This window comes from Canis lupus, chromosome 16 (assembly GCF_003254725.2).
Source record: "Canis lupus dingo isolate Sandy chromosome 16, ASM325472v2, whole genome shotgun sequence".
Classification (NCBI taxonomy): Eukaryota; Metazoa; Chordata; class Mammalia; order Carnivora; family Canidae; genus Canis; species Canis lupus.
Genome location: NC_064258.1, coordinates 6,204,515 through 6,231,161, shown reverse-complemented (window position 1 = coordinate 6,231,161; position 26,647 = coordinate 6,204,515). Strand labels below are relative to the sequence as shown.

Here is a 26,647-nt window from a genome sequence, read left to right as displayed (position 1 = left end):
CTTTCGGGAATGTGAGGGCTGAGTCTGGAAGGTCTCTAGAGCATAGCCCAGAGGCTGGCTGACAGCAGGGTACGGCCCCTTTGCAGGGCCCAGGCCTGGAAGTAACATACTGAGTATGGTGCGCCGCAGGGCGCTGAGCGCCTTAGATGGCAGCGGAGAGAGGAAAGGAGGCTCCCGCCGGGGACACACCGCCCCGCTGGCCGAGGTGCCATATGTCTCCATACTTTGCAGGTAGCCAGTGTGTTGGAATTCAGGCAGCAATTGGGTAAATTTCCACGTTCACTTAAAAACAAAGAAAAAAAAAAAGAGCCTGGGTCTGTCCGTTCTGCGTAGCCAGGGGCGCAGAGTCCCAGGCCGAGGAATCCCGTCGGACCGGTGGGGGCTCCACCGAACGCAGGCTCCGGGGCCGCCCCGCCGCCCAAGGGCTGGGGGGTCACGGGGGGTCACGGGGGGTCACGGGGGGCGCTGAAGTCCGGTCCGAGCCGCGGCGCCCGCCCCCCGCCCCCCGCCCCCGTCTCTCCCTCCCGCGGAGCTCAGCCGGTCTGCGGCGGGGCGCGGCCGAGGCGAATTCCTAGAAGCCCGAGGCGGCTCCCAAGGTTGGAAGTTAGGATCCTCCCGGGAGCCTGGAGGTCCTGCCCGCACCCCGCCCCCGGGTCACAGAGGGGCCCGGCGGGGCGGGGAGGACACCCCCCGCCCCTCCTCCCCCGCCCCCGCCCCGTCCCGGTGCAGCCCCGTCGGGCCGGCGAGCGCGGAGCCGGAGGGGGCAGGGGAGGGGCCGGGGAGGGGCCGGGGGCGCAGTCGGGCCGCGCCGCCACCCCCGGGAGAGCGGACGGTGAGTCAGATCTCGGCCCCCGCGGGTCGGGCGGGGAGCGGGGGACACGGGGCGGGGGGGTCAGGAAATGACATCAGAGGCCTGGGCCCGGGGAGGGGAGCAGGGGGGAGGGGAGGGCGGTCCGAGCCCGGCGGGGGCGGGGGCGGGGGCGGGGGCGCCGCGGCGGAGCCTCGGGCCCGGGAGCCGAGAGCAGGGAGCCGGGAGCCGGGAGCCGGGAGCCGGAGCGGGGCCCCTTCCTGGGGGAGTTTCCTGCCGGGTCCGCCCTCCCGTCTCCCCGCCCCCCTCTCCGGGCCGCTCCTTGTATGGTCTGAGCGCCGCTCTCTCCCCGCCCCCTCCCTCCCTCCTCTTCCCCGCGTCCCCTCCCCGCCAGGCTGGAGGCTGCTCGCGGCCCGGACGCAGAGTCCGCGGACCCGGCTGCGCGGCGGCCACCCCGACGCGGCGCGCACGCTCCGGCCCGCGGTGAGGTCGGCGGCAGCGGCGCAGGGGCGCGCGGAGGGGGCGCGGAGGGGGCGCGGAGGGGTGCAGCGCGGGCTGGGGTGCAGCGCGGAGGGGGTGCGGCGCGGGCTGGGGTGCGGCGCGGGCTGGGGTGCAGCGCGGAGGGGGTGCGGCGCGGGCAGGGGTGCAGCGCGGAGGGGGTGCAGCGCGGAGGGGGGCTCCGGGCCGGGCGCCGCGTCACCTGGCCGCCCACCCCCTGCAGCCCGGCCTGGCCATGGCGGCCCCCCGCCCGCCTCCCGCGATCTCCGTGTCGGTGTCGGCTCCGGCCTTTTACGCCCCGCAGAAGAAGTTCGGCCCGGTGGTGGCCCCGAAGCCCAAAGTGAATCCTTTCCGGCCCGGGGACGGGGAGCCCCCGCCGGCCGCCGGGGCCCAGCGCGCGCAGATGGGCCGGGTGGGCGAGGTGCCCCCGCCGCCCCCGGAAGGTACGCGGGGCCGGGCCGGGGCTGGGGCCGGGGCCGGGGCCGGGGCCGGGGCCGGGGCCGGGCCGGGGCGGTCGCAGCGGAGGGGGCTGGGCGCCGCGAGCCTGTCCCGAGCAGATGTTCTTACCTCATCGTGGAGCTCGTGGCCGGGAGCCAGGGCTCCTGGGACTGTTCCAAGTCCCCCGCCTGGGGGTGGGAGGCGGGAATGTGGGGCACGGTCGTCCCCTCTGGGTCCGTTTTCCCGAGTGTAACGGGAGCTGCATCCCTCCAGGGGCGGACCCCGCCTTTCCTGACCCGATGCTCCCAGGGGTCCTGCGCCTCCGTCGCCTTCCCACACAATCGGGTGGGGGTGGGGGTGGGGTGGGGTGGGAGAGTGCTTGGGTCAGGGGTGAGAGCTGTAGAGGGACAGTAACTGGGGGAAGGGGTGCAGGGGCCCCTGCTGTCCTCTCTGTCCCCTGACTGCCCTCTCTCCTCTTCCACCTCAGACTTTCCCCTGCCTCCCCCTCCTGTCCTTGGGGATGGCGACGAGTCCGAGGGTGCTCTAGGAGCTGCCTTCCCACCTCCCCCTCCCCCTCTGGAGGAACCGTTCCCCTCTGAGTCTCTGGAGGAGGAGATCTTCCCTTCCCCGCCACCGCCTCCCCTGGACGAAGAGGGAGGGCCTGAGGCCGCCCTACCTCCCCCCCCACCACAGGTAAGGGGGCTTGGGAGGGGCTGCAACACTCGGACGACCCCCCCCCCCAAGGAGGAGAGGAGAGGCCTTACCTCCACCTCCCGTGCACCTCTGGCCTGATGGGGGTGAGGTGGGAATAGACCTGGGATGGGTGCTCTGACCCTTGACCCTCTAGCCCAGGGAGAAGGTGAGCAGTATTGATTTGGAGATCGACTCTTTGTCCTCACTGCTGGATGACATGACCAGGAATGATCCCTTCAAATCCCGAGTAAGGGACAGGGGAGTGGGAGAGGCAGGGCAGGGAGGAAAGGCGCCCCTCGGCTCTAACTGAGCTTCTCTTCCCTTCTCCCTCCCCTTGCAGGTGTCATCTGGATATGTGCCCCCACCAGTCACCACTCCGTTCAGTCACAAGTCCAATACTAAGCCTGCAACGGGGAGCACAGCACCCCTGCCCCCTTGGAAGTCCCCTTCCAGCTCCCAGCCTCTGCCCCAGGCTCAGGCTCAGGCTCAGCCTCCCAGCCAGGGCCAGCTCCCTGTGCAGCCCCGGCCCCAGGCCCAGGCCCAGGCCCAACCCCAGCCTGTGCCTTTGGCTAACACTCAGCCTCGAGGACCCCCAGCCCCATCCCCAGCCCCTAAGTTTTCTCCAGTGACTCCCAAGTTTACTCCTGTGGCTTCCAAGTTCAGCCCTGGAGCCCCAGGTGGACCCGGCTCACAGCCCAATCAGAAGTTGGGGTCCCCTGAAGTTCCCTCTTCCAGTAGCACCGGCTCCCCTCAGCCCCCCAGCTTCACCTATGCTCAGCAGAAGGAGAAGCCCCGGGTGCAGGAGAAGCAGCATCCAGTGCCACCGCCACCGGCTCAAAACCAAAATCAGGTGAGTGAGGGTGGGAGGACCAGGCTGAGACCAGGGGTTTGGGGCTGGGGGAGAAGTCAGGAGCGGCAGAATGAGGACAAAGGTGGCCCCAGAGAGGGAGGTAGAGTGGGGGCGGTAGGATAGGAGTTTAGAGCCTCCGAAGTTGGCCTGGGGGGACAGTGGTGAGAGAAAGCTCTTCTGAGGCGGGCCTGGCAGGGTCTGGGTCTGAGTGGGGCCTTGCCGGTAGTTGGCGGAGCAGCCCAGGCTCTGCATCAGGAGGATTTGGTGGACTTTCCCTGCCCCCTAGTATGTTAAAGGGAGGGATGAGATCATCACCAGTCCAACCTTGCTGCTTTCCCCTTCTTAGATTCTTGAGTTAATCTCTCTGCTCCTCTGAGCCACTCTCACTGCCTCAGGGCCCATCTGATGATAAGAGTCACAGCGTCAGTAAACACTGGCTGAGCCAGCATCCGCCGAGTGCCAGGCACTGTGCTCTGGAGGGAAGAGATCTCTCAAAGAAGTTAAGTCTGAGCGAGTCAGATGGGCCTGGGATAGAATTCCCGGCTCACGAGAGCCTAGGCAAGTTAAGTTAGGTGAACCTTGGGCCTCAGTTTCCCCACTGTTACCCCACACAGTGGTTGTGAAGATTCAATGAGCTAACTCTTAGAAAGTGCTGGGGTCTGTATCTAGCTCCTGAATGCTCCAAACAGAAAGGTGATCATTCCTGTCTGACCATTTTTGCCTTCCGTTTGAGGGCATGAGATCTCAGTCCAAGGGACCCCGGCGGTCATGTAGTCCTGCCAACTGCCAACCGTCAAGTTACCCGACGGCATGAGTGTGTGTGTACTAGTGTGCAGGCGCAGGGGAAGGGATGCACAATGCCAGCGAGTTTTGCAGGATCTGGTGTTACAGGAACTCCAGACAGGCATCAGCATGGGGGCCTGCGGGTTTGGAAGGGTGGTGTGACTTGAGGTTCCTGAGAGGACCAGGAGGGGCATCTGGGTGGGAACAACATGAGCAGGACTCCAGGGCACAGGTACCCTGGGTGTTTGGAGAAGAGAAAGTAGCCCGTTCCTCTGGGAGGATCGCAGAGCTGTGCTTATGGAGGTGGGTGGTAGGTGGGTGGGCGACAGGGAAGAGGAAATAAGAACACACCAAGGGAGCCTCTGAGTCTTGGAGAGTCGTTACTGGAAGTCTTTGAGGAGTCGTGTGGCCAGGTTGGAGGGCTGGTGACATCTGTGCTTTTGAGGCTCTGGGGGAGTTTTTTCTAGCAGAGGCATGGGCTTGAGGTAGGAAGTCAGTGATGTGGGGAGTTCACTCCTGGTCGACCATAGATTGGTGTTCGTTGCAATGAAAACTAAGGCCCAGATAGGAGAGCTGTTAAAAAGGAAGAGCCTCCAGGCTTGGCCACCGATAAGCAGTTGGAAGAGGAGGGGTGTGTTGGGGAATGACGGTGTCTCTGATAAAATAGAGAAGTCCAGAAAGGGAAATGGTTTGCACGGGAAGAGGAGGGGTCCAGCTGTCAGCTTGTTGAGCAACGGCTTCCAGGAGGACTTGGTCTCAGCGGGACCTGTCATCTGGTTGGAAATGGAGGGCTGGGTTTCAGGAGCGGGCCTCAGTGTGCGCAGGATAGCGGGGTGTGGTGACACCGGAGCTGCCCCTGGAGTGGCAGCGGGCCCAGGGGATGCGAAGGAGCTGAGGGCCTGGGAGAAAACTTGGGTGATGCTCAGGTTGACCAGGTGGGAGGGGGCAGACCGGCCGCAGGAGGAAGAGGGTCACAAGTCGGTGTAGGGTCTCAAGAGAATGCGATGGCCGAGGCGTTTGGGGTGGCCGAGAATAAGGCCAGGGATGTGGCCATTTGGAAGTTGTAGGTGGCCGCGGGGTGCCCCGTTGGTGCCCTGTGGGGGGGACAGAGTGAAAGGAGGTGAGTCAGTAGGTGGTGAGAAATGGAGTAGCCTTGTCCCCAGGTTGGCAGGGAGGTGAAGGAGCAGGGGAGGGAGTGTGCGTGTCAGAGAGAGAAGCAGGAGGAAGAAGCCGCTGGAAGAGGGGTTCATGATGCCGGGGAGCAGGGGCTGTGGCTGGGGTGGCGCCCTGGGGGGAGCATGGGCGTGCGCCCCAGGCATTCCCAGAGGCCGAGGGCGTGTGGCCACAGTGTTTTCTGAGCGGGGAGCTGGAGCTGGCTGGCTTCCACCTTCTCAGTCGTGTAGGAGGTGAGGTCATCGGTGAGCGAGGGGGTGAGCGAGGGGGCGACGCCATCGGGGCTCGGGGAGATGGGAAGGTTTGGAACAGCTGCTGTGGGCAAGGCGACTGGGAGTCAGCAGGAGCCAAGCACCAGCGGGGGCGAGGCCCGAGGGCGCAGAGGGCACCGCAGTGCATTGCAGTGTGCAGTGTGCAGCGAGCAGTGTGCAGCAAGCAGCGAGCAGCGAGCCCTCCACCTTCCTCCTGCAGCTGGGAGGCAGAAGCAGGAAGCGGGTGGTGGCATGACCCAGGGCTGAGACTGGGCCAGATAAGCCAGCCATGGTGGCGGAGGGCGGCGAGAGTCTGCGGGGCCTTGTCGAAGTAGATGGCTCCGCCAGCAGACTTGGGGGCAGGCAAGCCAGAGGCCTTGATGCACAAGACTCGTGGGGACAGTTGGGAGGCAGAGCAGCCTTTCTGAGCTCGTTCACTCAGGAGCTATGAATGGGGTAGGAGGGACGAAGGCGATTGTTGGGAGGTCAAGCCTGGGGCCTCGGGGGAAGATTTACTTGAGGCCAGTAAGTCTCGGGTCCGAGGGTCTGAAGTGTCCCTTGGTGTTAGATGCCTGGGACAGAGGACACTTGGAGCTCTAGTCGAAGAGCTTGAGGCCTGAGTGCCACGGCTACTGAAGCTGTGACGTTGCTGCTGGCAGGCAGAGAGGGCACACGGCGGCTGCACGGAGTGTGTCTTAAAGGCTTGTGCACACCCATGGGGGGCTGATGTGTACAGGTCGTTCTTAACTTCCAAGGAATGGAACAGGCACCTGAGGTGGCCCCAAGTTCTTTTGGAGATTGGTTTTTTGGCTGAGTGCTCTCCCTCTGTCCCCAAGATGCCGGGAAGGGGAGATCGGGAGAAGAAAGGGTGAAGCTTACCCTGTGGAGGGGCTCACAGGAAGGGCAGGCCCGGGAGGAGTCTGCGGGGGAATGGCTGGGAGCTGGAGCATCCGTGGAGCTGTGCTCCCCGTGGCTGCCCTGGATGCACGCGGGTGTGAGGATGGTGGAGCCAGGCCCGAGGGGACGGTGGCTATGGGCAGAGGCAGCTGGGTGGCTCTGAGGTTCCAGGTGTTACGGGGACGAAGGTATTGACGGGAGAACATTCAGTGACGGGCCACAGTCCTGGGTGGGCTTATCCAGTAGAGAGAAAACCAACCCAGCGTCTCTGCTGCAGTGTCATGGAAACGCTGGTGCAGGCCACATGGACCCTGCAGTGCCTCCACCACCCCCACCCCCCGACACTGCTCAGGGTTCCTGGCAGGACCCCCCTAACCTCACCTGCACCCCGCCCACCTGCCTCTAGCTCTCTCAGGATGCTCTTAACAGACGGGGCAGGCAGGCCTATGGGAATGGGCCTTCTCTGAGGCCTCCTGGGGAGGGAGGGGGGTCAGGGAGCCCCGGACCCCTATTGGGGGAGCCGGGAGCTGGGCTCCAAAGGTTTAACCTGTCAATCCCGCCTATGTTGTGTCCTCACGCTGACAGGGGCTGCTCAGCAGCAGGCGGGACGGGTAGGTGTGTGTGCACCTGGGTGCACACGCCATCACGTGCCAACCTCTTCTGTGGGGGGCCATGCCTGAGCATGCTCTGTGGAGGTGATGCGCGGCCTGGCGTGCGGGGTGCTTCAGTGACCTCAGCTGCTGTGTGTGTGGCCTCTGTCCGCTCCATTGTTCTGGCCTGTCCGTGACTGTCCCTGGGGGGGTGGGGGGCGCGTTGGGCAAAGTGGGTGGAAGGGTCATCCCCTTCCCCTTTATCTGTGTGGTGCTGGGGGTCAGGGAGGGAGAAGGAGGAGCTTTTGGAGTCAAACCCGCGTGTCTGGGAGATGGGAGGGGAGTTCGTCCTTCCTGGAAGAGAGCGGATCAGCGGGCTGGGGAAAGTTCTCAGAGAGGGTGACTCTTGAGAGGGTCTGGAGAAAGTATTGGCGTTTCAGGTACGCTCCCCTGGGGCCCCGGGACCTCTGAGTCTGAAGGAGGTGCAGGAGCTGGAGCAGCTGACCCAGCAGCTAATGCACGACATGGAGCACCCTCAGAGGCAGAATGTGGCTGTCAATGGTGAGCTCACCGGCCACCTGTCGGGACCTCCACCTCACTCCCCGTCCGAGCCAGCCGACCGCCTGCCTGCGCGCTCCTTCCTCCCATTGACTTCTGTCTTCTCTGGCCTCCCAGAGTCCTGTGGCCGGTGTCATCAGCCCCTGGCACGCACACAGCCCGCGGTTCGAGCCCTGGGACAGCTGTTCCACATCACCTGCTTCACCTGCCACCAGTGTGGGCAGCAACTGCAAGGACAGCAGTTCTACAGCCTGGAGGGGGCGCCCTACTGTGAGGGCTGCTACACTGTGAGTCCGGGTGGGGGCTCAGCCCGGGGCTGGCCGTGGATGTGGGGCAGGCGGGCCTGGGGTGCCGGTTCCCGGCCGACGTCCTCCCGCCACCTCCTTAGGACACTCTGGAGAAGTGCAACACGTGTGGGCAGCCCATCACTGATCGCATGCTGAGGGCCACGGGCAAAGCCTACCACCCGCAGTGCTTCACGTGCGTGGTCTGCGCCTGCCCACTGGAGGGCACCTCCTTCATCGTGGACCAGGCCAACCGGCCCCACTGTGTACCTGACTACCACAAGTGAGGACCCACCTCCTGTCTTCTGGGCTCTTCTCTGGGTGCCAGCCGTCGTCGTCTGGGGGCTGGGCCAGGCTGCCCTCCTGATTCCACGGCAGCGCCAACCCCCTGGCCTTCCTTCCTGGCCCCACATGCTTGTCTGACGGCAGGAGACCAGTTCGCCTGGATTCAGCTGTCCAGTGGCCTCAGGCCTTGGTGGCAAGTCTTGCTACTGGCAGGTGCCCCCTCCCTGGGCCTTTGGCTCTCGGAGGCTTGTGGTCTTGTGTTCAGCCACGAGTGTTGGAATGACTTCATTTCACGCACAGGCTGGGTCCCGAAAGTCCTTTTGGAGATTGGCTTTTTGGAACTCTGGATTTCCCCTACAAGCAGTGGCTGCTTTCTCAGGGCAGCAGTAGAATCCCGTAATGTAGCTAAAGGGTGTACAGAAACTGCAGAGTCTGACTCCCACCTCTGCCAGTGTGTTGGAGGTATAGGTTTTCAGAATTCCAGCCTAGGCATCCAGAACTTCACATCCCTCCCTCTGTACACCCCAGCAGTGGGGCAGACGCCATGCAGCAGGGGGTCCTGGGCGGGGGTGGGGTGGGGCTGGAGAAGGGTGCCTCTGGCTGTGCTTTCTGCAGGAGCTGCAGTCAGAGGGTGAAGACCTGGTGGCAGAGGCTCCTGGGGGTACATGGGATTTTGGGGAGGGTGCTGGGGAAAGGCAGGAAATTCCCCTTGATAAAGGACGGATGAGGGGGCTGGTCTTAGGATTTCTCCATTGAGTGTCCTCTACCCAGGGATGTGAGGCAAATGGGCCAAGACACCTGCCCTGTTGCCATGCACATCCCCCTGCACTCTGGGAACCCCTTGCCCCCACCCTGACCCCTGCCTCGCTTTTGCCCCTCCAGGCAGTATGCCCCCAGGTGCTCCGTCTGCGAAGGGCCCATCATGCCTGAGCCCGGCCGCGAGGAGACCGTGCGAGTGGTCGCTCTGGACAAGAACTTCCACATGAAGTGCTACAAGTGCGAGGTTGGCCATCCCTCTGGCCCCCAGCGCTGGGAGGTGGTGGGACACCGCTCACTACCAGGTGGTGGCCGGTACCAGCCGGGAGGAGTTTGGAGCTGCAGTTTTGAGGGTGGAGGGGGTGATACCTGTGCCTGCTCCACCCAGATGCCCCCGTCACTGTGCAAGTTGGGGGGGAGGGCTTTCTGTGGGGTCCTTGGGTTGTGGATAAACCAAGAAAAAGAGTGACCAGTGGGAGGGAAGGGTGCTCTCCTTCGCTGTACTGGAGGGAGATGGAGATGTGCTTGGTGAGGTCAAAGAGGAAGAGAAGGGAGTAGAGGCAGGCGGGAGAGGTCCCATGTCTTTTTTTTGGGTGGGTGCCTTGGTAACAGCTCAACCCACTGTCCGCCTCGGGTGGGAGAGGCCTAGGGACAAGGAACATGGGCAGGAGAGGTGAGGCTAGGAGAGGAGGGTGGGAGTGGTGGGGACACAGGCAGTGATGCTGGACGTTGGCCGAGGCATGGAGCATCTGGTCTTCCTCACTTAAAGGTGGAGGTGTGGGGGGCACACAGGGGCCTTCCACCAGCGGGCTTTTCCTCCTTTCTCCCAGGACTGCGGGAAGCCACTGTCCATCGAGGCAGATGACAATGGCTGCTTCCCCCTGGACGGCCACGTGCTCTGCCGGAAGTGCCACACCGCCAGAGCCCAGACCTGAGTGGGGACGGGAGAGTCCACTCCCCACCCGCGGACCACCCACAGAGACCGCCCTGCCCCCCACCTGCCCTGCCCCCCCTTCAGTTATTTTCTGATGTCCAGCCTCTCCTTCCACGCCAGCCCCCACCCAGGTATCCCAGACACCTTGTCCCGGGCCCCAACGTGGCCTAGGACTGCAGAGTCCCAGCTCTGGGTTTCCAGCCCACCTCCATCCTGCAGGGACCACCCACCGTCCTCCAGGTGTACCCCACCTGAGGGGGCACCAGGTTGAGCGCTGCTGCTTTCACTGCTGCACCGATGCCCTCGGCTGGCCCCGGAGCAGCCACATACTCTGCTTGCTGAGGGCCAGGAGACGCCCAGACTCTGGGAGGCTGGGCCAGGCCGGGCCGACCGGCCTGGACGTCCTCCCACCCCCACCCCCCATGCTGCCAGGTTGTGGCTACAGCTACAAATCAATAAAAAAAGACCTGTTTTCCAAAATCCTTAGGAGTCAACTCTTTTGTGCATATGGCCCTCATGGGTGGGGTAGAGGAAGTACAGGGAATACAAGAGCCAGGGGTAAAGGGGAAAACTCAGTTCCTGTTTATTTACAAAAATATATGTATGTATATGTATATATATTAAACCCTTCCCCAGGTCCCCCCCACGATTACATTTTCACTTCCACCCCTACCTCCCTTTTTAAAACAAAGGCTCCCGGGCCCAGAGGTGAGTTCCTCAGGGAAGGGTGGGCAGGAGCAGCACCAAAGGCCTACATAAGTAGGCTGAGGGGAGGGCCATGGGGAGTGACCATGGCCCCCGTCTTTGCCCCTTTGCCCCCACAGGGTGGGTGGGGGAGGGGCTCAGTCCTTGAATCCCTGAATACTGCAAAGAATGCGCTTCTGGTGTCCTGGCAGCGTGATCCCCATCTGGGCCAGGTCCCTGTGGGCAACGAAAGGGGATTGTTGAGTGTGGGCCTAACCCCCCCGCAGTTCTCCGTGCCCAGCCCCCCCTTCCCCTCCCCCCCCCCAGGTCCTCACTCGGCCGTCAGCTCGAGCACACACTCCATGGTGTCCAGCCCCGCTGAGCGGAAGTGCAGAATGTAGCGTTTCATGCGTATAGACTCCAGCCACTCGGGGACGCTTCGATAGGGGATCCCGTCGGAGCCACTGAGGCTGGGCAGGCGAAGCGTCACCCTGCGGGACACCGGGTACCCCAGTCACATGGGAGGGAGATGCGGGGGCTGTCCTCTGCCTTCCAGCTCCAGCTTCCCTGACATTGGGGCTCAGCCTCTGAGCATCTGCGGCCGGCATTCAAGTTGGGTGTCTGAGCACAGAGATTATCTGGACTTTGTGGATTAGCCTGGCCATTGTCTGTGAACTCATTTCCTGGCCTGATTCCTGGCATGTTCACAGCAATGGGCGGGCTGAGAGTCCTGCTGCTTTGAAAGACCCAGGGGGGTGGCAGCCCTGCCACACACAAGCGTGTGACCGGCCCACCTCCCACTGGAGTGGCCAGTTCCGGCTGACTGACTGGGGACTGACTCCCAAGTGTCAACTCTCCCAGCCCAAAGGAAAGATGCAGGAGGCAGGGGAGCTGAGGCCTCGGAAGCCGGGCATGGCCCTGCCCTTGTCTGGGTGGCCCCTGTGAATTCTGGGAGCCGCCACCGCTTGCCCCCTCCAAGCCCGGCTGTTATTATTGCCCTCCGACACCCACGAGACAATGAGTGTTCCTGTGCTCAAGCCAGCCAGAGCCAAAACCATTAGCAAAGTAAATCTGCTGGGGGAAAAATTTTCAACATTCCAGAAAGATTAGCACATGCAGTCTCCAGTATACGAGGGAGTCCTGCTCCAAAAGATAGTTGCAAAAGTTGGAACTTGGAGCACATTTTCTCCCAGAAACAAGGTTATATATGGTGGTTTGATACAGAGGCCAGCATGCCAGGGCTGGTTTACTGGATTGAGCATTCAAAGTCCAGCCATGCCCACCCCGCTCCCCCTCCTCAGCCCTGCCACCAGTTCATTCTCCACACTCTGGCGATGTTTTTGGCAAAACACGATTCTGAGTGAGTCCCTCCAATTTCAAAATCGGTCGATAGTACTCCATGCTCAGGATAAAGTCCAAACTTCTCAGCAGAGCTGGTCCTCCACCTGTCCAGCTTCACCTCTGGCCACTGTCCCTAAACAACACTGCTGCCATCCCGCACTAAGCCCGCCCTCAGCGCCCTAACCCATGCCTGCCGTGTGCTCTGGGAGACCCCACAAGGCTGCCCCTCCCAGTAATGACATGCCTCCCACTGGCACCTGCTGGTTGCTCTGTCTTCCCCACCCTAGTGACCGAGCTCCCCGGAGGAGATACCAGGTCATAAGCACTACCTATCGCTTTCCATCCTCTGTGTGCTCGCTTCCTGTCCTCCACCGGACAAGGACGGGATGGTGTGTCCTCCCTCAGGGTAGACTGTCCCGCAAGGGCTCAGACTCCTCCTGCCTCAGCAGTACTCTGTGCTCTGTCCAGAGCTCATTAATGCAGCTGAACGCTCCTCTCCCACACCTGCCCTCCGAAACCCTGTGCCCTCTCCAGTGTGGTTACCTGGGATCAAAGTTAGCAATGGTCCGCAGTGAGTGGGGGTTGGCAAGCAACTGGTCCAGATGTGCCTTCAGCTGGTGGAAGGAGGGCCGACGGGCCCGGTCATAGGCCCAGCAGTTCTTCATGAGTTCATAGAGAGGGGCAGGGCAGTCCACGGGAGGCGGCAGCCGGTACCCATCCTCAATGCTCTTCATTACCTGCCGTGGGCGGGGTGGGGGGTGGTGGAGCGGCCTTGAGGTTGGAGGGTCACCTTCCCTGGGAGCCCCTGAGAAATCTCCGTTCACACAAGATCACTGCAATAGAGCCTCTACTCACCCCTGAGAGTAATGACGAGAACAGGGAATGAGGCAAAGGGGACAGGAACAAGAGTGCAGAAAAACTGGGTCAGGAAGAAGGAATAGGATATTTGCAGGCAAGAGCCATGGGAGGCTTTTGGGAGGAGCCGAGGAGTGAGGTGACATGGGAAGAGGACCCCAGGCTTACCTCCTGATTGCTCATCTCCCCATAGGGCTTGTCTCCAAAACTCAGCACCTCCCACATCACAATCCCAAAGCTCCACACATCGCTGGCTGTGGTGAAGGTGCGGTGGGCAATGGCTTCAGGGGCTGTCCAACGGATGGGGATCTTTCCCCCCTAACAGGGCACGTAGAACAGAAAGGTGATGTGTTTCAGGGCATTGGGGGGAGGGGGGCGGCGCACACAACAAAACACCTGTGCAAAGGCATGACTATCGTGTCCACAAGAGCATGTGTCCTGTACTTGTGCATGTGTGACTACATGTACGACACATAATCGTGTGTATGTGCGCGTGCACGTAATGACGACACGGCTCTAACCTGGGTTTCATAGGTGCCATCGAAGTTGTCCAGGAGGCGGGTCAGGCCGAAGTCAGACACCTTGCAGCACAGGTTCTGACTCACTAAGATGTTCCTGGCCGCGAGGTCCCGGTGGACGTAATTGTGGTCACTGAGGTAGTTCATGCCAGATGCAATGCCCTGCAGCATGGCCACCAGCTGCCCAGGGACCAGCTGGTCCTCCCGCTCCTGCAGCAGGGTGAGAGGGCAAGTCAGGGAATGGGCGGGGTCTCCTTCCCAAACCAGGAGCCAAACCCCGGGGTCCATGGGTGCATTCCCCTTCCCAGCTGGCTCTCCGCCCTCCTCACCCTCAGGAAGGCATCCAGGGCTCCATTCTCCATAAACTCCGTGATGATCATGATGGGCTTTCCTGAGACACAAAGCACATGTCAGCACGGCAGCCTGTATCCCATCGCCACCCAGAACCAGACTTCCTGCCCCCGGCAGCATATTTCCCCTTCTCTCCTGGGGGTCTGACACCCTCCTCTCCTCCTCTTTCTCTCCCCATGCTCTCGGGGACCGCTGCTCGTACGCTTTGTGACAACGCCTTCCAGGTGCAAAATGTGCGGGTGGTTGAACTGGCCCATGATAGTTGCCTCTCGAAGGAAGTTCCACCACTGGCCGTCTGGAGACGTGTCTTTCAAGGTCTTAATGGCCACAGTCTTACAGTCCTGGCTAGGGATTTTCAGGGTCCCTCGATAGACTTCTCCAAACTCTCCTGGGTGGAAAGAAAACAGGCCATGGCCGGATGCCCCGGCAGGCTCCCCTAGGGGGACGGGCAGCAGTATCCTCCAGTCTCCTGGTTCTTTTCTTCTCTGGATCAGAAAAGTGGCTTGACCTTTCCGGGAAAGGGGCTCTCGTGCTGCACTTCCTGGGGAAGGAGACGGGAGTCTGGAAGAGGAGTGCAGCTCTGCAACCTATTCAATACTGTCCCCCCAGGTGGGTACAGCTCCTGGCTAAGGGGAGGGGCTCAGTAAATGCCCGGTGAGCGTGGCTGTGCGGTGGCCCTGGGCTGTGTTCAGCAAGGACAGGCTGGTCCAGGGCCAGTGCTCCAGTGACGGGGGAGGCTAACCACTGCCTCGTCTCTTCCGCGAGCTCCTCCGGTCACAGCTCAGCTGGCTCGGCTGCACAACTGCCAATGACACTGCCAAGCTTTGTTCTCTGCTCAGATCCATTTCCTCCGGTGACCCAAGGGATCAGGGCGGCCCAAGGACACTGGGCCCGGGTTGGGGGGGAATGCGGGGTAAGGGAGGCTTTGAATCTCTCCCACATTTCGCAGCCGTCTGAGAATAGCCTGAGCCTGGGCACAGCGACCCTTCTGTTGACAAACATGACATGTTTGGGCTGTTAATCAGAAACTCCATAACCACAGAAGCAGATTGTGTAGGAAGCAGGGGCTGCTCTAGGACACCCGATAAGGGGGTTACAACTTGACCACAGCGATTCAAGCAGGATACAGGGTAGAGCAGAGAGGGAACTCGTCTAGGAGCCCTTGGGGCAGCCGAGAGACCAGCTGGCGAGCAGCTCCGTGCTGCCACGCAGAGGGGACCCGCAGGGCTCACCTTCCCCTATGACAGTGTCCACAATCAGCCAGCCTGGATCAAGCTCCTGGGTGAAGTCCAGGGCTCCCTGGGCAGGGTCCTCATACGCTTGGAGGTCCACATAAGGCTTCAGCCACAGCTTGTCCTCTGTGGGGAGAACAGGGAGGGCTCGGCCACAGGAGCCCCAGCGTGAGGGCTCGGGAGGATTTTTTGGTGGTGGTGAGGGGAGCTGGGGCCAACAGCACTCCCCAGACTTTTCATTGTTCTGCTCTCTTAGGAGTCCCATTTTGGCTAAAGTGGGAGAAAAACCTTCCTCTGTCTATGTGCAAAGCTCCGCGTCCCTGCCCCCAGAGGCCCAGAGCTGCGGGCCAGAACCCGGGCCTGAAAGCTGTTCACGGCCTCCGGTTACCCAATCGTCCCACGGCTCACTGACCACACTTCAGATTCCTCGCCCTTCCTCCTCACCCCTGCTAGCCATACTCCTCCGATCACTCACACCTCATGCACATTCCCAGACAAGCCTCACTCCCACCCTTTCACTTGGATGAACCACTGACTACCCCTTTCGTGGGACACCTAATGAGGTGACCCGCAGGAAGCCCACATGCCCTGGAGGACTTCTAGGGGCCTGCCAGCAATCGCTTCCTCGCTGAGACTCAGCCCACAGACCTGGCCAGCCAGGACGGGGGAGGCCGCCCCGGGCCCAGGTGTCGGAACAGAGGCAGCAAGAGCTAACAGGTAATTGCACAGAGCCTCTGGGGGGCTATCGTTACAAAGTTAATTAACCAAAGTTAATTAGGTGGCAAAACAGTAAAGCCCTAGAGACAACAGCCCCAACCCGTGCTCCCAGAGTTGGCCTGGCAAATGTGGCTTCTCTGGTTCCATCTCCGTGGCACGTCCCAATACCGCTGCCCCCACCCCGCTCCACCACCACATATACGCACAGGTGCCCTGGGCTCACCTCGGTTCACTTCGGCGACACGGTCACGTTGCCTCTGCGGGTGTCTCCGCTGCGCTTTCCTGTGGGGGGGTGGGGGGGAACAGCTTCTTCAGAGTCCTAGGACTGGCCCAGGGCCCTCCGGCTGGGCTATTCCCACAAACGACAGGGTGGGGGTGTAGGATGGCGTGGGGGGTACGCTGGAGCTTTCGTCCTAAGGGCTGGGAGGGTTGCTGGGGCTGCGTTCTGGGATTTCTGGCCAGGCAAAGGGACCCCGGGTGGTGGCCGCGGAGGGGCAGCAGCAGCACCTTGATCGGAAGAAGAGCATCCCCATCAGCAGAGCGACACCCAGCAGCAGCCCGAAGATGATGGCCACAATCTCTCCTCCGGTCAGGCCCCTGGAAACTGTGGCACGTGGCGTGAGGAAGGCTGGAGGGCTCAGAGGCCACAGCAATGATGGTGGCTAACGGGGCATGCCCGGGGGCAGAGCCCTCAGTGGGCCACAGGGGGGTCCCCTACCCAAGGAGATGGGGGTGTGTGAGACAGAGCCTCACACTGGGACCACTAGCTTGGGGCTGCCCACTGACGAGCACGACCCCGAGGGCTTGGGAGAGTGCACAGGACACTGGAAGGCCGCATCCAGGGTCGGGGTATCTGAGGAGATTACGATGCGGCAGGGGCTTCGTGTGGGTCTGTGGGGGGCTCTCCGCACCCCAGGCAGCCTCTAAGTGTGCGTCTGTGCGTGTGCATATGGGAAGAAGCCAGGGTCTGAGAAGCCTCAGTGGGGTGACAGGTGCATGGGTGTGGGGTAGAACACGGGATAACCCCTCACCTGGTGGGCTTGTCCGAAACTCATGGTCAGGGGAGAACGGGCCAGGACCTAGAGGGGTTAACATTCGAACCCTGACAATGTACGTGGTGTCTGGCTGCAGCTCAGTCAGCAAGACCCTGGGTTCCAGAACCATCTGATGCCGTTCTTCGTCCTGTGGATGAGAGCTAACGTCAGCTGGCCTGTGCCGAGCCCAACCGGGCGGAGGCGATGGCCAGTCTTGGGATCCCATGGAGACGGGCGGGGAGCGGTCAGGGCAGGGCTCCCTGTAGGGTTTTGACCTGAGAAAGCCGCACAGCTCACTTTGGTCAGTTTTCCGTTCACCCCGTACCTGGGGATGCCGGGGTGTGCCCGGCGGGGACCCCAGACACGGTCCCGCAGCCCCGCCGCACCTGATTCAGCACGTGCAGCTCGTAGCTCAGGTTCGCCCCGGGGCTGCGCGGCCTGGATCCTGCCCAGGTCAGTTCCAGCTGCCGCGGCTCCTTCTTCACCAGCCTCAGGGACAGGCCTGACAGGGACTCTGGGAGCCGGGAGGGGTCCAGCGGGTTTGGAAAGAAAGAGGAAAGAGCTTCAACAGCGTTTCGATTGCTTCCCGCCCATCCGCTTGGCCCTGGAGTCCTCAGCCCTTCTGGTTTCTTCCAGGCCCATCCCGGCTGCTCACCTGCGTGGCCCATGCTGACGCTCAGGGAGGCGCTGGCGGGGGTGGAGGTGCCCAGCCCCGACACTCCGTTCTGGGCCTCCACGTTAAAGGTGTAGTTGGCGTAGGGTTCAAGGCCGTTGACGCGCACGGCTGGCGCCGTGAGCCCGCTGGCTCCTGGGGAAAAGCGCACACTTCCCCCGCAGGGCTGGCAGGGCCCCCCGTCCACCGCTGCTCCCCGGCACTGTGAACACCCCACGCTGTACCTCACATCCTGGCGCCCCCCCATATCCGCCGGGGGTTCCCAACGCAGCGAGAGCTGAGTCCCCAACACAGAGAAGCTCAGGTTTCGGGGAACTGAGGGGGGTCCTGTAAGGAGAAGAGCCGTCGGGAGGAGCCAGCTGCGCTCTCGCTCTGTCCAAGCTGCTGGCCCCTGCCTCCTCCCACCTCCGAAGGCCTTGCTGAGAGATTCCCACTGAGGGAAAAGGACCTTCACCTCATTTCTGCTTTCTTCTGGGGCAGGGGAGCCTAAAGTCTCTGCCCCCCCCCTTTTTTTTTAAGATTTTATTTATTCATGAGACACACAGATAGAGAGAAGCAGAGACCCAGGCAGAGGGAGAAGCAGGCTCCCTGCAGGGAGCCCGATGCGGGACTCGATCCCAGGACCCCGGGATCATGACCTGAGCCAAAGGCAGATGCTCAGCCACTGAGCCATCCAGATGTCCTCTAAGCATCCGACACTTTAAAGGATGCCCACTATCAGAAAAGCTCTGGAGAATTCCAACCTTAACACGGGCTGGACAAAGTCCTGCCCCGCCACCCGGGACTCACGTGTGCAGGACACCTGGGGGCCCTCCCCAGGGGCTCGGAAATGGCCGCTGTGGCAGATGCAGAGGGTGGCCCCCTCGGACTCAGCTGCGCTGTGTCCTGGGCACTTGACACAATGGGGCGCATCTGCGTCCGCCCGGTAGGAGCCGCTGGGACAGGCTGGAGAGAGAATGCAGCGGAGCCATGGATGTCCAGCCTTTACAGGCAGGCTCATCCCCACTCCCCCTCCCTCCCCCAGTCCTTTGTACCAGAAACACAGGTGCCTCCCTGGGCGGGGGGAAGGGGGGCTCAGCCGCTCAGTCTAAACATCACTGAGATGGCGCAGAGGCATCCTTCCGTCCCCCAGCACCTGGAGGACCCCCCCCACCCCGCATGTCCCCACCGCCTCCTCCAGTCTCCTTACCCAGGCATCCTTCACCACTGCCGCCTTCTTCATAGCCGGGCTCACAGTGGCACCGTCCCACAGGCACCAGCCACTCCCCGTCGGGGCTGCAGTGCATGCGGGGCGCACCTGAGGGGCCGGGGCTGACCTGGGCGTGGGGCAAGCAGGTCCCTGCCACCTCCACCAGCCCGCCAGGTCCGGGCAGAGTGTTGGGGAATCGGGCCAAGCCCTGCACGACCTCAGGACAGCGCTGGTAAAAGACCCTTACGGACACCAGGGCCACACAGGCACCCGGGTTGTGGAAAGCGAGGTAGAGGCCTCGGCGGGTCAGGTGCCCCAAGGAGCAGCGCTCCACGTTCAGTTTCACAGCGCCAGACGCGAGGTCCCGGATGGTGAAGCTCTGGTCTGCAGCCACAGTAGTTACCTGGGAAGGGGCGGGGGGTGGAATGGCAAGTCATGCTTCATGCCCACGGAACAGAAAAAAATGATTGTTTGCTTGATACCTTAGAGTTCCTGCAAGCATAAACCAAGGGCTTATTACGTGTGAGCTACTGAGCTAAGCGTCCTGTGCATGTTACGCTGTTTGGGTCCAGTGAGGTGGGACGGATGGCCAGCCCCACTTTACAGATAGAGAAACTAAGGCTAGGAGTAGGACAGGTTCAAAACCTTGTACGATGTGGTGCGGCTGGAATCCGGGCAGTGAGACGCTACAGCCCATATAATTTCCACTATTCGAAGGTGTTCCCAACCTCTGTGCCAGTGAGGTGATCAGTTATAAAGTGCGTCATGGTTAATTTATTACTAATAACAAACTTTACAACGTCTTCCCTTCGGAAAAAAAAAAAAAAAAAGATGAGAGCACATCCTATAAATAACATGCTCCTTACACCTCTGCATTCCGGTACGGTTCCTTGAGTCGGAAAGAAACGGATGGCATTAGAGAGAGAGCCCGTAGCCTGCAGAGAACGGTCTCCCTGCGCACCTCCGGGTGGACCCCTGGGGTGTGTCGCACACCAGCACCCTGCAGGCTGATAGGGAAAGTCCAAATACCTCTTCTCAGCCTCCCCCAGGGGAGGCTGTTACGTTAGTGGAGGCAAAGCCTCCGACCCAGGTGAAGGCTGGCACCGTTATCAACGCTACTGTAAGACCAGGTAAGCAGCCTCGGAGGGGTTCAGTGGAGCCTGAAGGCGGGACACAGTAGGAAAGACATGGTGGTTCCTGCTTATCCGTGGCTGGGCTTTCAGGGTGGCAGGTGTTACCCGGTGCCATCAGCCACAGGTGCAAGCAGGTGATCCTCTGTCTGACCTTGCATCAGCAGGTCAATAGCAGCCTGACGGGGCAACGTCGGGATTCAACGCCTGGCCATGGGCCTCCGCTCATCTCCTCCCAAGGCATCACATCGTCTCACGGTACCCCCAGGAGGGTGACTACAGAGCAATGACATAGTTCGAGAGGGAGAGAGGCTACTCTGATGACTTATTGCAGCATCCTGTCATGACTGTTCTAGTTCATTACTAGTTACTCCCCTCGTACGGCGCCTGGTTTACACATGAGCGCTCAGCATGGGGATGGATGTGCAGGAAAGAACGTGGCACATCTGGGGTTCAGTACTGCCCAGGCATCCGGGGGGTCCTGGGAGGTGGGCCGCAGCCGCGGGGGATGCTGCTCTACTCAACTCCACCTCTTCTGATGTCTAGGCCCACATTCTCATCCTTAGTTGACACCTAGACCTCTTTCTGTTTATGCCACTTTGTCTTTCTCCTTAGCTGAGCGGGGTCCTGGGAAAGAGTGAGGCGGGAACCAGTGTTAGGACCAAAATGGCACTGGAGGAGTGGGGGTGGGGGTGCGGGTGGGGGTAGAAGCACCTTTTGGAACAAGGGCCGTCGGAGCTGGATGCCCACGTCCTGGTCACTCTCCATGTACAGGAGGTTGAAGGTCTCCTTGCAGCCCAGAGGCCCGGCTCCGCCAGGGAAACTCTTACAGTCCCTCACGGTGAACTGCAGCTCCACGTGGACCCGAGAAGCTTCCTCCCCGCGGTAGATCCAGTTGGAGCGCAGCCAGTGGTCAGTGTCCCCGCCTGCTTGCACTGGGCAGTCCTGGTACATGTAAAGGGGCGTCCCGTTCAGGATCTGCTGCACCTCACTCCACTGTGAGAGGAGAATCGAGTCAGGCTCCCAGTCACCACCTGCCCCCCAGACTCTGGTTCGCTAGACCTCCCCGGGTTCGCGCTACTTGTCCTGCTGTCTTCCCACCATGGGCCTGAGGACAGTGAGTTAAGTGCTTAGGGTCAGGAGTTATTTGGATACAGGATGGGCATGACAACAGCGACGCCTTCAATGAGCCCACTCCAACTTTGGAAGCACGAGCACCAATTTTTCCCCGTCTCGTCAGCAGAGTCGTGGCAAAGACAGACTTTGATGGCAAAACGCTCACTCACGAAACCTGTCTGGCTCCTTGTTCAGAGAAAAGGATAGTACATTTATATCAAGGCCCCTAAGCTCGGGGGGCAAGAACAAGCATAGAACCCTTCTGTATGGAGGGAACTCATTCCTTCTAATAACCCTCTAGTTATGGTCACTATCAAAATCAACAGTGGACGGGGTTGGGTGGACTCCCAGACACCATGCAGTCCATGCCCCTTACCTGTTTTTACAATAAAATTATTGTTAGGGGATCCCTGGGTGGCTCCACGGTTTGGCGCCTGCCTTTGGCCCAGGGCGCGATCCTGGAGTCCCGGGATCGAGTCCCGCATCGGGCTCCCTGCATGGAGCCTGCTTCTCCCTCTGCCTGTGTCTCTGCCTGCCTCTCTCTCTCTGTGTCTATCATAAATAAATAAATCTTTTAAAAAAATAATAATAAAATAAAATAATTTTTAGACTTATTCATAATAATGGCTAGCCTAATGCGGCAGTCACTGTTGCAAGCACTTCCCATGAGGAAACTGAGTCACAGCGCAAGGTTCAATGACTTGCCTTATGCACTCAGTTATTAGGAGGCAAAGCTGGGACACACACCCAGGCACCCTAGGCTCTAGAGTTTAAGCTTTTTTTTTTTTTAAGATTTTATTTATTCATCAGAGTCACAGAAAAAGTCAGAGACCTAGGCAGAGGGAGAAGCAGGCTCCCTATTGGGAGTCCAACGTAGCACTCAATCCCAGGACTCAGGGATCATAACCTCAGCCAAAGGCAGACGCTCAACCACTGAGCCACCCAGGCGCCCCTAGAGTTTAAGCTCTGGATCATTATGTCTCTCTGCGCTTATTATTAAAAGTCAAAGAATAAACATATATAACGTGAAGTGAAAGTCCTTTCACCCAACTGCCCCTTCACAGGGAGCCACTCTGAACAATTTGGAATAAAGCTCACCAGACCATTTTCAGCGCCCCTAGAGAAATGTTTGAATATTTTTCTGCGTATGTGTTTTTAACATATTTTTTTTTTTGGACACAAGGCTATTTCGTAATCTACTTTTTGTTTTTAACAAACAAAAAAAGCCTTTGAGGGGCGCCTGGGTGGCTCAGCCCGTTAAGTGTCTGTCTTCAGCTCAGGTCACGAACCCAGGGTTGTGGGATGGAGTCCTAGATCGGGGCTCCCTACTCACCAGTGTCTGCTTCTCCCTCTCCCTCTGCTCATGCTCTCATTTGCTCTTTCTGTCTCTCTCAAATGCATAAATGAAAAAATCTTTAAAAATCTAAATCTAAAAAAACAAAACAAAACACCTTAAAAAGTCTTTGAAAGATGTTCACGAGAATATAAATAGATCTACCTAATTCTTTTTAGCAATCTATAACACAGTATTCCACTGTATGGATGTACTGTGAATTATTTATTCATTCCCCTATTGTTGGGCATTTAGGTAGTTTCCAGTTCTACTGTTGTTTATTTATTTTTTATTTTTTTCTACTGTTGTTTAAAGTCTACACGCACAGATTTCTTTTTTTTTTTTTTAAATATTTTATTTATTTATTCATGAGAGACACAGAGAGAGAGAGAGAGGCAGGGACATAGGCAGAGGGAGAAGTAGGCTCCATGCAGGGAGCCTGACGTGGGACTTGATTCCGGGTCTCCAGGATCAGGCCCTGGGCTGAAGGCGGCGCTAAACCGCTGAGCTACCCGGGCTGCCCTACATGTACAGATTTCTAAAAGATTTCTGTAGAACTGCTATATCAAAGGGTAAATACTATAAATTTTATAAGAAGATAGTGTCAGATTGGCCTCCAAAAAGGATTTATCAATTTACGGTTTCACCAACAATGCATGAGGCCTCATTTTTTGAAAACCTGGATATTAACGATCTCTTTACTTTTGGCCTATCTTATGGACAAAATACAGCTTCTTGCCATTTTAATTAACATTTTTTATTTTGAGAAGGAGGTTGTGTGTTTCTATTTTGTTCACTGGCTATTTCTATTTTTATGTAATTACGTTTGTAAACTTTGCCTGATATTCTGTTCTTATCTTTGGAATATTCATTTCGATGAGATTTTTTTTTTTTTTTTTTACATTATAGGTGTTCATCATTTATTTGAAATATGTTTCAAATGTTTTCTTCCCATCATGCCACTTAATTTTCTAATGATGTCTTTGATGTTGGTACCTTTAAAAATCTCACATCATAACATCTATCTTCTCTCCCTCTATGAATTCTGGGTTGTGTATTTCACTTGGGAAGCTCTCCCATCCCAAACTCATAAAGATCTATATTCTCTCCTAACATTTTTGTAGGTTTGGCTTTTAGGTTCAGATTTTAATCTCCCTAGAATTTATTTATTTATTTTTTGTCTATAGCATGAAGTGGAGATGTAACTTTACATCCTTCTTACTCGTTGTCTTCTTCTTTCTCAAATTATGGACATCCAGCTGTCAATCTACTGTCCAGTCTATATTTTGCACATTGATTTGCCATTCCAGTGTTAATCTCATACCAAAACCTCATTCATGTGGGTTTTCTATTCTGTTCCATTGACCTGGGTATTCTTGTGCAATGCCAGGTTTTAATTACAGTTGAGTACAGATATTGTCCGTTCTGATAATCTGGTAGGGCAAGTGTTCCATTTCATTCTTTCTCAAAAAAAAAAAAAAAAAAAAAAAAAAAAAACTTCTCAGACATTCTTACATATTCTTTCTGCCAGATAAATATAAGAAAGGAGCTCTCAAATTCTATAAAATACCCCCTTGATATTTTGGTTGCAACTCCCTTAGCTTATAGAGAAGTCTGAGGTCTTTAGAATGTTTCCTTTTCCAAGGGCTTTCATTGCTACTCTCAGATCTGGGAAAAGGCAAGAGAAAGAACGATTAACTAAGAATTGGGGTGGGGATCCCTGGGTGGCTCAGCAGTCAGCCCAGGGCATAATCCTGGAGTCCCCGGATTGAGTCCCACATCAGGCTCCCTGAATGGAGCCTGCTTCTCCCTCTGCCTCTCTCTCTCTCTCTCTGTGTCTCATGAATAAATAAATAAAATCTAAAAAAACAAAAACTAAGGATTGGGTGGCATGGGGCAATAACACCTGAGGTACATATTTTCGCTTTATGTTAGGGAGTTCAAAGATTGGGCAAGGGTTGTCCAGGCCATGAAGGCACCCAGGGCCTGTTCTTAAGAGGAAGCTATGATGGGGAAGCCAAGTGGAAGGCATGGGGTGGAGGTCAGGTGGAAAGGTAGTAGGTGGATAATGTGCAGCTCATTAGCTAGATTGCTGTGGCTGCAGCTGGAGCCAGGAGCAGATGTTCCCAGCTGTAACTTGCCTCTCCCAGTTCCCGCAGTGACAGATGGGAGAACCAGCTGCCCAGGATCAGCAGCAAGAATCCTTTCACTTACCACTCCGGCTGCTGGCTGCTACATGGGTGCATTCTGGGGAGTCTGAATCTGAGTGTGTTTGTGTGTGTTGAAAAGATAAGGAGGGGACAAGATAGACATGGGGAGCATGTAACTGCTGCTGTCTTCTTGCCTCCAGCTGCAAAGCTGCGAAAGGGGCCTTGCTTCCACTCGGGCCCAATTAGGGAAGTTATTTGGGTCGGGGTGGCTGGGGCACACCGGGGGTGGAGGCCTGTGGGAGCCAGCGAATGGACCTGCGGCCCTCGCTGTGGAGTGATTAGCTGCTTTACGAGACGGGGTGCCTATTACGGCTGGCCTAACCCAGGATTTTCCAAGCAGCCCCTCCTGTAGGATACAGTATGGTTTAGTCTATTAATTCTAATTATAGGCCACTCTGTGGGAGAACTTAGAGCCAGGACCCTAGGACCCAGAGGGAAAGAAAGCAAGTGACCCCGATCCCAGAAATAGAGATTGCAATTCCCACTGGACTAGGAAGGGGAAAGGGGTCCAGGACCAGGGGGGAAAGGAGGGCCTGAGGCCAGCCTCTCACGGTTCTGTGGCCGGCTCTGCTGAGTGGCGGAAAGGTGCTCTCCGGGACTCACAGGCGCCTACCTCTGCTCACTAGGTCTTAAGAACACCCAGGGTGGGAAGGGACTCGGAGCAGGTTCAGACAGCTGGACCGTACCGTGTGCCTGGGCTGGGGAGGATGGAGAAGGTGCCAGGGGCTCAGGGACCTCTAGTTGGGGAGGCAAACACCCTTCGAAGGGTTTGATGAAAACGTTGGCTCTCGTCTCCATGTGCGTATACACAACTTACATTACACTTTTATGGGGCTCCCTGACCCTCTGAAGCCTATCTGTGCAACTCTATTGGGACAGAGGGACCTCAGTGTGAGGACACATCTGGTGTTTTGGTTCTCAGCCCTCAACCACCCCAAGGATGGTTCATCCTCTCCCTGGAGGATGTGGGTTCATCTCCCCCCAAGTCCTCCTAAGTATTCAGCCCTCTTTCACAGGGGCAGGGAGGGAAGGAGCCAGGCATTGAGGCGTTCTTCATGGGGTGAAGCCTGACCCCCCCACATTGTCCCATTCTGGAGGCTCTGACTCACCTCCCCTCCCCCTCCCCGAGGAGGAGACACTTCCAGTTTTTCCAGCTCTTTTCTCGGTTCCTCCACCCACCTCTCCGCCCATTTCCCACTGGCCTGCAGCTTTGAGCCTTCCCTCCCCTGACACTTACCCCATCCTCCGGGGGATCCAGCAGCCAGCCCAGCTCGCCCTGTGCTGTGCTCGTGTCCATCAGAGTGACTGCACGAGGGAGAAGAGGGGCCTGTCACCTCTGGGGGAAGAGGCCCCACACGTGTGACCCACATTCCTCCCCGTGGGCCCCCAGCCCCAAGCCTCCCACATCCTGTTCCTAACAGCTGTGACTTCCCGAGCTTTAGCCCAGGAAGGAGGAGTGAAGAGCTCTGGGGATTAGTCTGTCTTCCTCCAGAGTGTGAAAGGAGGACGGCAGCGCCGGGCAAGGGTTGGAGGGCTGGATCTTTGACCAAAGTCAAGGCAGGAAGTGTTGGGCAGAGCAGCCCCACACAGGACTCGCACCCTCTCACTCGGCAGGGGCTGGTCAGCCTGGGGCATCCAGGCACCGGCCAAATGCGAAGGGTGAATGGGCAAGAGAGGACCTCAGCCCCTGGGGGTCATAAGCGGGTAGGGTGTGGGCAGGGGACCCTAGACGGGTGGGTGCGGAGGTTCCCTTCTACTGCCAAAGGGCCTGCTCAGCCTGTGGCTGGGGGTGTGCAGTGAGGGTACAAGGCACAGCTCTGGGTCTTGGGAAGTAGGGCCCCGGAAGGGTGTGCAAGCCTTCACAGGCAAGGCTTGACCTGTACATCTGGGAGCTCCTGCACCCGAGTTCTGATCCATCCCCCAGCGGCAGGTCCCTCTGTCCTCGGGCCCAGGATGGCTTAAGGCCTCTTCGCACCGCTGCCCTCTGGGTTGGGCCCGGGAGGCCGAGCCTGGCTGGGAATGAGGGATCCCCACGATGCTGGGGTGGGGGTCTGGGCGCTGCCTCCTCGCAGCGGTCAGGGGCTCCCTCCCCCCCCCCAGGTGCAAACTGTTACGGGGCGCCTGAGCCGGGAGAGCAGGGTCTGGGGGTCGAAGACCAGAGGCTGGCCGGGCCAGGCGGTCGCCGGGCGGCGGGGCGCACCGGGGCGCTGGCGAGGGCGCGGGGAGGCCCGGGGCCGGGGCCGGGGCCGGGGGCGGGGGCGGAGGCGGGGGTCGGTACCTTCCTCGGCGCGCGCCCCCGGGGGCAGCGGGGCGCGGAGCAGCAGCAGCAGCCCGAGCCCCAGGGGCCAGCGCCGCTCCATGGCGCCGGCCGGGACCTGGGACCTCGGCCCCCGGCTGGGTCAGGTCGCGAGGGCTGCGCGAGCGGGGCGGGGGCGGGGCCAGCGCCGGGGGCGGGGCCAGCGCCGG

General features: G+C 59.1%; 2 protein-coding genes across 5 annotated transcripts; one reads left to right on the top strand and one right to left on the bottom strand.

Moving 5' to 3' along the window:
* Positions 1-1,157: 1,157 nt before the first annotated feature.
* On the top strand, positions 1,158-10,278 carry ZYX (zyxin). Of its 3 annotated transcripts, none has more exons than XM_025433756.3 (10): positions 1,159-1,291; positions 1,530-1,749; positions 2,232-2,437; positions 2,592-2,684; positions 2,778-3,287; positions 7,422-7,542; positions 7,657-7,826; positions 7,928-8,106; positions 8,991-9,111; positions 9,695-10,278. In XM_025433756.3, the coding sequence occupies exons 2-10, from the start codon at positions 1,542-1,544 to the stop codon at positions 9,797-9,799; spliced, it is 1,713 nt and encodes a 570-aa protein (XP_025289541.1). In that variant the 5' UTR covers positions 1,159-1,291; positions 1,530-1,541; the 3' UTR covers positions 9,800-10,278. The 3 variants fall into 3 exon arrangements, with proteins under 3 accessions (XP_048950681.1, XP_025289541.1, XP_048950680.1); XM_049094723.1 differs by having other exon boundaries at positions 1,165-1,296; XM_049094724.1 differs by lacking the exon at positions 2,592-2,684 and having other exon boundaries at positions 1,158-1,291.
* A 79-nt stretch (positions 10,279-10,357) lies between these two features.
* Positions 10,358-26,618, bottom strand: EPHA1 (EPH receptor A1). Of its 2 annotated transcripts, XM_049094722.1 has the most exons (19): positions 26,460-26,618; positions 26,059-26,190; positions 25,419-25,486; positions 20,237-20,518; positions 18,393-18,795; positions 17,993-18,148; positions 17,186-17,530; positions 16,917-17,044; positions 16,528-16,678; positions 16,004-16,100; positions 15,720-15,778; positions 14,780-14,905; positions 13,750-13,935; positions 13,526-13,587; positions 13,200-13,406; positions 12,847-12,996; positions 12,367-12,560; positions 10,818-10,973; positions 10,358-10,719 (listed from the first exon to the last, which is right to left on the bottom strand). In XM_049094722.1, the coding sequence occupies exons 1-19, from the start codon at positions 26,539-26,541 to the stop codon at positions 10,641-10,643; spliced, it is 3,063 nt and encodes a 1,020-aa protein (XP_048950679.1). In that variant the 5' UTR covers positions 26,542-26,618; the 3' UTR covers positions 10,358-10,640. The 2 variants fall into 2 exon arrangements, with proteins under 2 accessions (XP_048950679.1, XP_025289538.1); XM_025433753.3 differs by lacking the exon at positions 26,059-26,190.
* Positions 26,619-26,647: the final 29 nt, after the last annotated feature.

Excerpts from the sequence above, each read along its gene's own strand:
- ZYX (XM_025433756.3), top strand. The coding sequence starts at position 1,542 with ATGGCGGCCCCCCGCCCGCCTCCCGCGATCTCCGTGTCGGTGTCGGCT. Across the intron at positions 1,750-2,231 it reads GCCCCCGCCGCCCCCGGAAG|ACTTTCCCCTGCCTCCCCCT; the intron begins GTACGCGGGGCC and ends CTTCCACCTCAG. Across the intron at positions 2,438-2,591 it reads TACCTCCCCCCCCACCACAG|CCCAGGGAGAAGGTGAGCAG; the intron begins GTAAGGGGGCTT and ends TTGACCCTCTAG.
- EPHA1 (XM_049094722.1), bottom strand. The coding sequence starts at position 26,541 with ATGGAGCGGCGCTGGCCCCTGGGGCTCGGGCTGCTGCTGCTGCTCCGC. Across the intron at positions 17,045-17,185 it reads CGTCAGCATGGGCCACGCAG|AGTCCCTGTCAGGCCTGTCC; the intron begins GTGAGCAGCCGG and ends CCCGGCTCCCAG. Across the intron at positions 13,936-14,779 it reads GGACACTGTCATAGGGGAAG|GAGAGTTTGGAGAAGTCTAT; the intron begins GTGAGCCCTGCG and ends CTTTCCACCCAG.